Below are 11,692 nucleotides of genomic sequence, written 5' to 3'. Positions count from 1 at the left end.
GGTTGCATGCACTCGTGAAAGTGTATACTTTGTTTATTATCACACCTCGCAGACCCTCTCATCATCGGTGGCCGATTATGGAAGCCCATCTCACTTTCTTCTTGGCCAGATTGCGCAATGCCAACAAAGGCATTCTGGGTGTGAGTGTATTTATCCGTTCAAAAAATAAATAGTCGCCAATAGAAATTTTTCGAAGCCGGCATGAGCTGGCAATTAGCATATTTATGAGTAAAAGTGAAATTAATGATTGGAATAAATGCAAAGAAAAGGTTCGCAAATATTGACAACATCCGAGGCACATTTGTGGTCAGCCACAGTGTCGGCGCACAAAAATTTGAGCAAGCCCGAGCTCGCCTTCAGATATTTTTTATGCAAAGATTAAGATATAACGTAATAGCGTCTAGGGTTTAAGGCACTTATCTTAGGGCTGCCGTTGGACACATGTCAGCTGGAAATGATGGAGGAGATGTTGGCTGTCAGAGTGCTTTCTTTGACATCTTTCGCGCAATTTTAATAGGCGCTAAATGAATTCGCTTTAAGCACTTTCACATGGAGATGGCCAATATAGGGGCTCGCAAATAATTCAACCATTGTCTACGCAAAGAAGTCGACCCCGTTTTCAGGTGGGTTCGCTTTAGAAAATACTGCCCGGACCATTGTTGCCGGTTATTTGTTACATTGCGCGTGGTTATTGATTTTGCGGTCTCATAAGCTGGCTTTCATTTCGATGTGGCTTTTGAGCTTCTCAGTGGTTCACTGATTTGTGGTGCGGCTGGTGGTTTGGCGGGTCGGTGCGTGGTGGGTAGTGGGTGGTGCGTTTCCGCTTGTTAGCCACAAGTCAATGGCAAAGTTTGTCACCAGAAATTAATAACAATGTGACGCTTAGTTGGCCAATTCTAAGCGAAGACTTTCTCGGGCGTAAACCGGCCATCGAAACCCGTTCAAAAAATTAAACTCCGCACATAAAGTGAAAATGTGCTTGCTCTGTGCGTCACTGAACTAGTCCAGTTTAAATATTTATAGAAATTGAAACTGCTCAGCCGATGCAGCTGTGCTCTGCATCGGCAATCCCGTAATCCTGAAATCCCAAAGAAGACAATACTCTCGACAACTTGAGTGCTGCAAAAGCAGATTTCTACTGACATTGTCGTGGCTCAGAGCGGATCAAAATCGCACATGTAAAGCAAACAAGCAAACAGAAGGGTTTTCAAAGAAGGTTTATACTTACGCCCATTGGAACTTTAAATAAAAGTCAAACTATTGAAATTAGATTAAATGAAGCCACCAATATTTTCTTCTCACACATACAAATTTTTTCCCCAACAATTCATCTTTTATTGTTGTCGCAGGCCCCTAAAAAAAAGGGTTTCTGCCAGGGATTCCGGCAAATTGAAACTTGCTTAACAATTTCAGATATTAATTATTTTTAATCGAACTTAAATTGCGCGAGGGGAACCGCAGCTGCAAAAACTTTAACCATAGCCGGAGGCGAGGAAAAACACAAACAAAACTCCAAACAAAAATAAAATGTAACAAATTGAATAAAGTTTTGTGGCAACTCTTGGACATGTTTTTGCAACACAATTCCCCCTCTGTCTTTATCCCACTTGGTCAACAAAATCGAAAGTTCGACTAATTCCCCGACCAACTGACTGAGTGACTAAGTGGCCGCTTTCCGTTAGTTTAGTACAAGGTGACTATCATATTGCTCCATGACTTGCCGTATTTCCGACGATTCACGATATTCATAAGCATTCGCAGACTAAATTGACAGAAAACTTCACGGCGACGGTTTTATATTTATTACATTTTATGTGATGTCCGGAGAAGAGCATTTTTCATTAGCGACTAATTTTCCATGTGCAAGAGAAAATTGCAGGCATTGCATTGGTTGAGTGTGAACACTCAAAAAAAATTACAAAATTTAAAACTGTGTGTATTTAAAATTTTTAAGCTAATTATGTAATTTTGTAAGTGAGTTTAAAGTGTTTTGACCTATTTAGTGGCCTATAGTTCCCCTAAAAATTTATTTTCAAGTTAAAAATATTTCGAAATCAAAGGATATTAAAAATCAAATTAAAATGTTCAATTGCAGGTCTTAAATTTCCCGTGCAGTGGTCGGCTTTGTCACTCTTGTTTTCTCCGGCTGATGGAAATGGCTTTGGCTTTGGCTCAGCTCCCGCCTCAATGTCATGGTAACTACCTTGGCCAACTGGCGTGCTCTTAGCCGCTCTCCGCAACGTAAGGTGCTCGTACGTAAGCACTTACGTGAAACGAGGCACTCAAACTCAAAGCCAAACTGGTTGATCGCACCCGCCGTTTGGCTTTCGCCGGCAGTTCAAATCTTTGCGAGCTGAGCGAAAGACACAGACGCGCGAGAAAGCCAGGAAAGACACAACTGGTTCGACGGCGGCTTCCAGTGCACCCATCGATTAAAGTAACTGCCAAAATATAGCCAATCATTGGCGTGTGCTGCCCCAATTGAAATCGGTGGCCATTGTTTGCGGATGCAGTGTGTTCAGTGGATCAAAGTGCAGTTAGAGTGAAACGAATACGATCTGTGATTAGCGGAGAACGCAGCAACGGCAGCAGCCGCCACAATTGCATTGACAAAGGAAGTGAGCAAAGTGAGTGAACGGGTTTCGGCCAGCATTTTCACCTGGCCAAAACAACGTGCGGCGGTGAATGCAATTCCGATTTCGAAACACACAGAAACGAAACGAAAGTCGCGCGAAGAAAGTTCTCCGCGAATGCAGAAATTAAATTGAATTACCAGAAAATTGAATGAAACACATTTCCTGAAGGATTTCCCTCATCTTCGGTGTGCAAGGGTGCAAGGTAAATTGAGTTGTAATTGATGGACCACAGTGAGTGCCATCATTAATCACTGGGAAAAGCAAGATGCTCAATAGTTTCATCCACGAGCTTTAATTCAGACAATTAATGAGTTATTGCCAGCGAATGAGGAAAGGTATCCGACCTGCGAAACAAAAGAAACCGATTGTTAACATTTCACTGTCGACACTGTTGTTGTGGCTGCTTAAAGCCATTCATTTTGCTGTACCCCGGTATTTGTATCAGTGTATCTCAGCTTCTGGCCCTGTGTGGCCGCTAACTTAATAGGAAAGCTCAGACGCTCTGGAGCTCCGTAATTAATTGTCGAGCGATGTTACATAAGCCAAACAGCTGGCCTACCCCAACTGGTCACAACAACAGAAGGGAATCGCTTTGAATCGTCTTCGTGGGCAATCGAAGCGTCGCCAAATGTTTTACGATACTTTCTTTTTTCGGCTCACAGCCCGTAAAAATGCGTCGAAGAAAGCCTTTTCGTTTCAGTCGATCAACTGCAAAATTATGAAAATAATACCAGCGGGGGAGTAAATGAGTGACATATGAAAATATCTATTTCAACGGGCCCTGACGTAGATAGCAATTATGGTGCTTTAAGGTGATATTAAGTATACGCATATAATAATATGTTTTGAAAAATAAAAGTATTTTACAATATCAGTTTTTTGTGCCTATACTGGCACTATAGCAATCCCAATCATTTCTGATTTGCCTATATTTTTCCCTTGAAACTATCATTTCGCTGCTTAAATGAATCGCAAACCACATATTAATTTCCAGTGAGCCATGGAATTGTGGTTAGTGGTGCAGTGGTGCAGTTAAGTGAAATGCGAATGGGTTGGCAGATGGGAAATGGAAGATGCAAGATGGGGAGCACATCCTCGTGAGTCGCAAGCAATCTGCTTGACTCGCACTTTCATTTTGCCAGCTTTTAAATCCCGTTTGCCGACGTTGAAGAAGCAACTTTCTTGTCGAGAGCACTCTTATCATCCGACAGCAGCAGACGCAGGCACAGATATAGATACATTTTGAGATACGGATGGAGATGCAAATGCAGATGCAAACGCGGCCTTTTTAATATTTTTCATATGCAAGTGCTGTCAGTTGACATTCTCCCAAGATGTTCGTGTCAAAATGGTTTCACGGCCACTTGAATTCAGTTCGGAGGGAAGTGTAAATTTAATTCCATTTTATGAAAGCAGCGATTGCATCACATTTCGTATGCCAGCGGTTTTAATTTGGGTTTACAGCACCGACTTAATGACATAAATGCCCGCCGACTTTCTAAAGCACCGCGAAATAACAGCCAAATAGCCTGGCCAAAAGCAAAGCAAACAGCTGGCGGTTCAGGTGCTAGCCACGCATGTAAATCACTCAATTTTGGGAGAGTGCCAGTCAGTTCAAGGGGGACAACGCCCCGAAAAACAATCAGAGCCTAATGGGCGCTCCAACATCGCGGCGAAATTGGCAGCTAATTGGCGAAAACAGCACACAATTAGACGCAACCCGGCGAGATTAGATTGCATTGCTGGCCATTTTGGGGGATCAGCTGAAATCGAAAGTCCTACCAGAGTCGATTAAAGTCGAAACCATTCCAAAAAGGTCTGAGTCAAGTTCCTCACGTAGATGCCATTATTAGGCTTTCGAGAGTGAGAGCAGTTAAGTCGAGAAATCGGCATGTTAAAGCCATTCAGGAGTGGCAACAAATATTTATTGTGGGTCGTAACACATTAAAGAGTGAGAAAGGTTCTGGACAACACAACACATGAAATCAATACATCGGATTGCCTTCGCCTTGTCTGGAAAAAGATGAGGATGAAAGCCGGCTTAAGATCAACCCGCTTCAGTGATTTCAAGTTGTCAAACATTTGACAGGTTGTTTGGAAATTTATAAGTTTTTTTTATATATGTATAAGCATACAGCTTGCTCTTGAGACTTGCTCTTCAGATATACAAATCAGACATCAGTGTTTACAAATGGAATGGGTTAGAATTAAGTTTCAAATTATGTTTATAATGATATTTTAACTCAGTTTTAATTCCACTTTGGATGATAACCTTTAATTATTCCAGTAAAGTATTTAGTTAAAATGAAGATGACAAAAAGTCTGGCAATAATGTAGAATAAAGCTCGACCATCTGACCTTCGACACTATCTTTCATATTTTTTTTCAGCCCTGCTATAATAGCAGAAAATATGTTTGGGTGAATGCACCTGACACCCGACCGCAACAGATGGTCAACTGGGTGGTGATGTGTCCATCTCTTGGCCAAGTTGTTCTCGGCTAACGGTTATGTCACTAACAGTTCCCAGGCTACCATAAATGCGCGTTTACGAGCGCTTGCGACCGTTAGTAATAGACGTTTGTCAACCGGCCACCATCCGAAACTGGTTAAGAGCCATTGTCTAACTTTTGTGCTTTGTGGATTCGCAGTTTCTCAGACGAGCGTGTCGTAAACGATGATTGTCAGCTTATTAGCCGCATTACCCCTGAACCCCTGAGCTCCTGAAACCCAAGTAGGTACTATTGGAAATCCAGAGCACACACAGAACCGCCCGAGACATCAGTTTGCATTAGATCAAAGGGGAGTGGACGTCATAGACGGGGCCAAACTTTTGTGACTTAATTGAGAAACTTCGTTTCGGATGAGCGCCGCTGTAGAAAACAGAAAACTGAACAGAACAGAAAACTGCAGAACACTGGAGAACAGACAGAATACAGAATAATATAGTAAAAGCAGGGAGGCAGAAATCTGATTAAACGCTGCCTCAGCGAAAAGTTGCTTCAACTATATCAGGGCGGAATATTAGAGCATGAAGGTAGACCGAGCAAAAACTATAGCTAAATCTCACTTGCGTGGATCCCGTGGGGAAGTTGAGGCTGGGGAAGACGCAGTTGAAGGGTTTGAACTAATTGTAATGTTCAAAACTAATTTGCATTTGGTGCCATATTCATGGCCCCGCAACCCCTGTGCACTCTTTGAATAATTAATGCAACGAATATGTTAGACCAACCTTCGGGGAGAGCATTAGGCTTAAATCGCCGGGTTGTATGAACATTTTAATGAAATATTTAGACAGCCCAATTGCGGCAGCACATAGGAATAATAGGCACCGATGAGAAAAAATTTGAGAAAAGAGCAAATGATAAATGAAGCTCCCTAATGGCCTGGCAATGATCTTTATGTTTCCATTAGAGGGTGGCATTATTAGCTTACTGTCTACCCAAATCCCCGGTGCATTTTGATGCATAAACAAAGCGATTTGAGTGGAGTGTGCTTTGTGAATAACAATCAAGCGCCGCATGTCTTGAAACATTTTCTCATATTCCACACATCTAAGAAAACAACTTTCAATCAGTAAATTTTAGACAGCAGCTTAAGTTTTTATGGATTGGGCTGGATTTATTAGTTCACGATGGAGGCAAGCATTGTCTATGGACTAGAAAACCAATTTACAAATTGAGATAGAACAACAAATATTTTATAGGTCAAAAATCATGAACAATTAACCCCTCCCTCAGGATATAAAATGCTGTGTTTTGCCTTTAATTTTCCATTGACTTTTAGCTCATTAATTTGGCATCGCTCCAAACACCAAATACCTGCATCTGAAACGTTTGAGCTTCGCTCCTTGAATGGCAGCTGAAAGGCGGAGCAATGAAGGTTGCTCTACAGGATCTGAAGTGTCGGTAGAATCCGTCGATTTTTCAGAACAAAAACATTAGAGCAGCGCGGAGATTAATTAAGACAAAGCGCCAACATGCATTTTTCAATTAAGCGCACAATCGCTTTAACGCTAAAGAAAACAAACAATGAAATGGCAAACAAGAAGCCCGCTGATTCGCTTTGTACAAAGCAATTGTGCAGTCAGCGGTTTTGCACCAACAAACTCGGTTCTGTAATAGTTGGCAATGCATTCGACTGAGCACTGCTCCCAAAAGCGAAAGTGAAAATGCAACACGAAACTAACATGATCTGGTCTTTGAGTCTGAAGTCTGCACTGAGAGGTCTGGGCGTAGTACCAACGCATCTGAAACGCCTAAGATGTGTAAACACAAACAAAATTGTGTACATTTTCACTTTTCCCAGGCGCAAAAGCTTTGGACCTGGAGCCCGTGAACGGAATACAGCGTGTGGCGTGTCAGAAAAACCAACTGCGACGAATGGCAGAGGCAAATAAAAAGTTGGCGACGTGCTTTGTGTGCTGAGGCTGCGACTGTTTTACATTTTATTTATTTTTCTGGTTACCAGGAGGGAGGAGGAGGTGGCCCTTGGCACGAGCCCTCCGGTTGAGATGCCCATCAACTGGGTAGCAGCAAATCATTCACATTACCCGGCCTGATTAGCGTCGGGCTTTAAAACAAACGAAATTATTTTAAGTGCACTTGGAAAAATGAGCCGAAAATTCACGCTTGAAATGAGTAAGCCCTACTTAGGATGGGAATATATAATTGTTAAAAACGAGAAAATTATGTTTGGTAGGCGTAGGCCTTAGGTGAATTTCAAAAACTAGACATTAGGGCTTTAAACAATGACACTAAATTAATTTTTGTCGTGTATAAATCAAATGCTAACCAGTGAAAGCATCTTTCCATGTAAATTCCTTTCATTATTTTTTTATCAACGGTTTTACCACCGATGACATACCAGGAATCCGTGGAATATGAAACCTGAGTGTTTTCGGTGCACCTTTACTTTCGGTTGTACCTTTATCCTTTGAAGGACGCACGTAATGCGCTTATCATGCCGTTTGCGAATTTTTTCGGTTGCCTGTCACGTTTCATAAAGTTATTTATTCGTGGGATCGGGGAATTGGCCACATTTTCGTGGCATCGAACAAAGGAAGACCCCTTTTGAATTTCGTAATTATCCATTACAGAACTACAACGAATCGGAATTGGAAACTGGGGAATGTAAGAGAAGCTTCAAGGCGCAGGATAATGAAAATGCAGAGCCAGGACATCGCCGAAACGAAATTAAAAGCAAACAGCCACAGAAAGCGTCGATGCAGCACGCTTCTCGTGGGAATTATGTTGCTGTTTAAAGTGGGAATGATTGCATCCGAGGCCCCGGAGATTAAGGATGCTTACAGCCAACCCCTCACGACGATGGGAGGTCAGCCTCGTAACGATGACAACACTTTTCGACCCATCCTGCCCATCGACATCAGTCCTGAGTTCATTTCCCGCAATGTCTTCACCAAGACGGGACAATACCGGGTCTTCCAGCCTGCGGAAACTGAGAGTGATCTCCGCCTGACGGTGGCCATGAGGCGCCGGAATTTTAAGCATCCTTCCCAGGCATCGCCAAAAGAAAAACACCAAAGCTCACAAGTCTCAGAGGTCATAAAGGCCAAGAACGACGTAAGAAACTCCACAGCGTCGCTTGATGCCGAGTTGAAGGGCCTGGAGGATTTATTGGTGGAGTATGTGGAGCAGTTCTTCAGCCAGGGAAAGTACGAGCCAACTCCCGGCTTGGTTTTGGCTTTGCAGCAGAATCACTCAAGCCCACAACATCCGAAAAATGCCAGACGCTCCGCACGTAGCCTTTTGGAGGACACCAATGTAGAGCTGAATATCCCAAGAGCTTTTGGCAGCGCACGTTTGTTATTCTTTAGTGGTACGTAGAAAGTATTAGTGAGATTTAAATCAATATAATAAGCTAATTACCAATTTCTTCAGGCTTAAAGAAAGTAATGTGGCCAATCTACATGGGATTACAGGTGCTGAAGAGTGTACTCCTGGCCATGTTTTTGCCCACCATCATAGGCAGCGTTAGTCGACTGATTGGAAAAGGTAGATATTATAAATCAATGTTGAATTTTGACCTTCATTTAAATCTCCACCTTGGTTAGGCATCACATCCGGTTCCGCTGGCTCGGTGCCATTGTTCATCCGCCCCATGGAGCCGCCGCAGGAACTAGACTTCCGGGACAATAGCATGAACTTCGATGACGATAGCAAGTTTTCCTTGGCCGACGACGGCAAAACACAACCTGGCTATGAGTACAATGCAGGTGGGACATAAATAATTTATAAATATTTTATACTTCTTATATTTATGCGCTTGGTTTGTCCTTCAGAGGCATCCCAGCAGCAGACCCAGTACGCTCAGGTGAACGGAAATTCGCTGAGTCAGGCAACGCTGTCTCGTTATGGGGGCCAGCAGATGATGCAGGATACATATCTCAGTGCCCTGCAAAGTATTGGAGCAGCATCCTTTAAAAATTCGCAGAGTCTCTCGGGATCTTCCAGCTCTTTAGGGGGTGTAGGTGGGGCGGCACCTGGTATGACTAAGAAGCCCGCTCCCGCGGTGATGAACACCTTCCAGAGTTTCCAGAAAGTGCCCAGTTCCTCACTGCTCCTCTCCAACTACGATCCCTTCTACAGCCCGCTTCTATCGCGACTGGATTCCGTATTCGGCCAGCTCAAGCTAAATCCGGAGAACGAGGCCTGTCGGCAAAAACTCATCTGTTTGATGTATGCCAACCCCGCTAAATATGCTCCATACAGCAACCTGGTTTCGGCGCAACTGAGCAGGTGAGTCCATAAACGACCAAAAAGTATGCTTCAAATATAAAAAAAATGGAAGTCGCAAAAGAATACAAATTTATATATGTGTGATGGGATGGGAAGAAAATGGACCATGCCATATATTTAATGTAACATATTAAGAGAATTGAGTAACATGCGATTTTCGTAAGATATCTTAACCCTTAAGTTATGTTTCCATGATTGAATTACCTTCGAAACCATAGCATGTAGCACACCTCGTATTTTACATCTGAAACATATCAACGAAAGCTAAAATGTAATCAATCTATTTGCAGAGAACTCAATGAACTGCGCAAACCGACCTCCGACAACCCGGACATCCTTCGCTTCTTCAAGTACATGAGGGCGGCAAAGGACGGCCAGGATGGAATCGACTGCGACCAGTCCTTTGCCAAGTGCACGGAGCTAAAGGACTTTGAGAACCCGGCCATGCTGTCCACCTACAACGACATCAACAAACTGGTCCAAGCACGAAAATTAGCGTAGGGGCGCCCAAGAGCGTTGCGGGATCAGGATCAGGGAGCAGATTGAGGTTGTGAGGTGACAGCCAGCAAAGTTCGTGGGAGTCACGTCAAAAGTCCGTAGACTGGCTGTCTGTCTGTTTCGTCCTGTCCAGGAATGGGAGCTGTAATTATGCAAATTGTACTTTAGATAGCCTAGCCATATATACATGTCTATATATACAAACAAGTTCGTTAGACGCTCCACCGACGGCAGCTGTCAGCGGAGGGTTGGGTTTGGGGTTTTCCATGGGGGCTTCATTATTATGCTGTAAATAGAAAAGTTTTTTGGTAGTTTAATTAGCGCAAACACCAATTACAGGATGATGCTGTTATATTTAGCCATTTAGATGAATTTCTTTAGGTATTTATTTTTAGCCTATGAATATGATTCATTTTAACCAATTTATGTTTAATATTTATTCTGTTGTTGTTATCCAAGTAGTCAGCGAGCGTTGTTCATTGTCATTGAATAATCAATAAAACTATGTTGTACCACGAACTCAACTGCATTTATCCTTTTCACTTTTTCCCTTCCTAAGCTGTAAAATCCTATACCTTCAAGTCCTTGGTATCGATTTTCGGTTGGCGGCACGTTTGGAAGCTCACGTTAACCAGCTTGTGACACACCTTCCCAGCGTGATTCCAAATATTTGCATTTCGAAGTAAACAGTATAAGGTGATGCAAGTACAAAATTAAAAGCAAACTCTTAGTATTATAATTCGCAAGCCGTTAATTAATTAAGTTGCACCTCTGGTAAGAATAATATAATTAAAACAAATGTGAGTTTATTTGCGTATTATAAATGAATTTGTTGGATTTGTTTACCTTTTAAAATTGGTTTCAATTTGTTTGGTGATTGCTCATTTGAAGGGCAATTCAGAGGGCAACGAAGCCTTTAGCCCAGATTTGAAATTAATTATTTACATCTTTACTAAATGCTTGATTGTATTAACATTTTTGATAGTCAATTAATTTTTTTTCTCCCTATTATTGCAGTTTTTTATATTTCAGTTTGCCCTCATCCATCAATGTTTTTCATTTTCGGTAATTTGCCCTGGGCTTGATTTTTAATTTGATTTTTAACAAACAAGTGTTATTGCTGTTTAAGGTCCTTAAAGCCAACCCAGGCAGATGATACGACGTGCATGGGAGAATGCGAATAGCAAACCAGACGCGACCCCTCCCCGGCTGGACAACGCGCACTTAGCCTGCAATCTCACAGACCCCAACTGAAATAGGGAAACAATTTCGCCCCGGGGACCTCTGTTGTGGCCCCTTCGTTAGTTTGGAAAATTGTGTCAGTTTGGCGTTGGAAAAGCCCGCAGAAATTTTGCACATTGCTTTGATTTTTGTGGCAGCTGGCTTGCGGATTTTCCCCCCGTTGCAGCAACAGTACTTGCCACTTGCCGCAGAAATCGGAGCGGTATGCGAAAGCTAATGCATGCAATTGCCCAGTTTGTTCACATTTTGCCATGACTTTAGCCAAAAGAGTGTGGCAGCTGCCTCGTGGGCGTTTCCACAAACCAGTTCGCAGTAAAAGTAATAAGTGTCTGTGAGGCAAGAGACCGAAAGTTACATAATGCCCTCCGGGCTGTGACGTACGTTTTCCCGGAATGAGTCACTTATCCAGCGGTGTTGTCTCTTTAAATCAAACTCGAATTAAAGCCAAGGCCTCGACGTGTGCCACAATAATTTTGGGATTTTCTCAAGGCACACGAACGACCGAAAGACCCACTGTCTGCGCGATCGTCCCAGCCGGACGTTCAGGTCGTTGTCTCTCG

At 42.8% G+C, this 11,692-nt stretch overlaps 1 protein-coding gene across 4 annotated transcripts; it reads left to right on the top strand.

Moving 5' to 3' along the window:
• The first annotated feature begins 2,320 nt into the window (after positions 1 to 2,320).
• On the top strand, positions 2,321 to 10,409 carry LOC6499170. 4 transcript variants are annotated; one of them, XM_032453612.2, is made up of 6 exons: positions 2,321 to 2,627; positions 7,733 to 8,472; positions 8,535 to 8,648; positions 8,708 to 8,869; positions 8,936 to 9,392; positions 9,683 to 10,409. In XM_032453612.2, the coding sequence occupies exons 2-6, from the start codon at positions 7,794 to 7,796 to the stop codon at positions 9,891 to 9,893; spliced, it is 1,623 nt and encodes a 540-aa protein (XP_032309503.1). In that variant the 5' UTR covers positions 2,321 to 2,627; positions 7,733 to 7,793; the 3' UTR covers positions 9,894 to 10,409. The 4 variants fall into 4 exon arrangements, with proteins under 4 accessions (XP_032309503.1, XP_014765936.1, XP_001955169.1 ...); XM_014910450.3 differs by having other exon boundaries at positions 2,321 to 2,838; XM_001955133.4 differs by lacking the exon at positions 2,321 to 2,627 and adding an exon at positions 7,355 to 7,448.
• Positions 10,410 to 11,692: the final 1,283 nt, after the last annotated feature.

This window comes from Drosophila ananassae, chromosome 2L (genome assembly GCF_017639315.1).
Source record: "Drosophila ananassae strain 14024-0371.13 chromosome 2L, ASM1763931v2, whole genome shotgun sequence".
Taxonomy (NCBI): Eukaryota; Metazoa; Arthropoda; class Insecta; order Diptera; family Drosophilidae; genus Drosophila; species Drosophila ananassae.
This window is presented reverse-complemented; position numbering and strand designations above follow the sequence as displayed.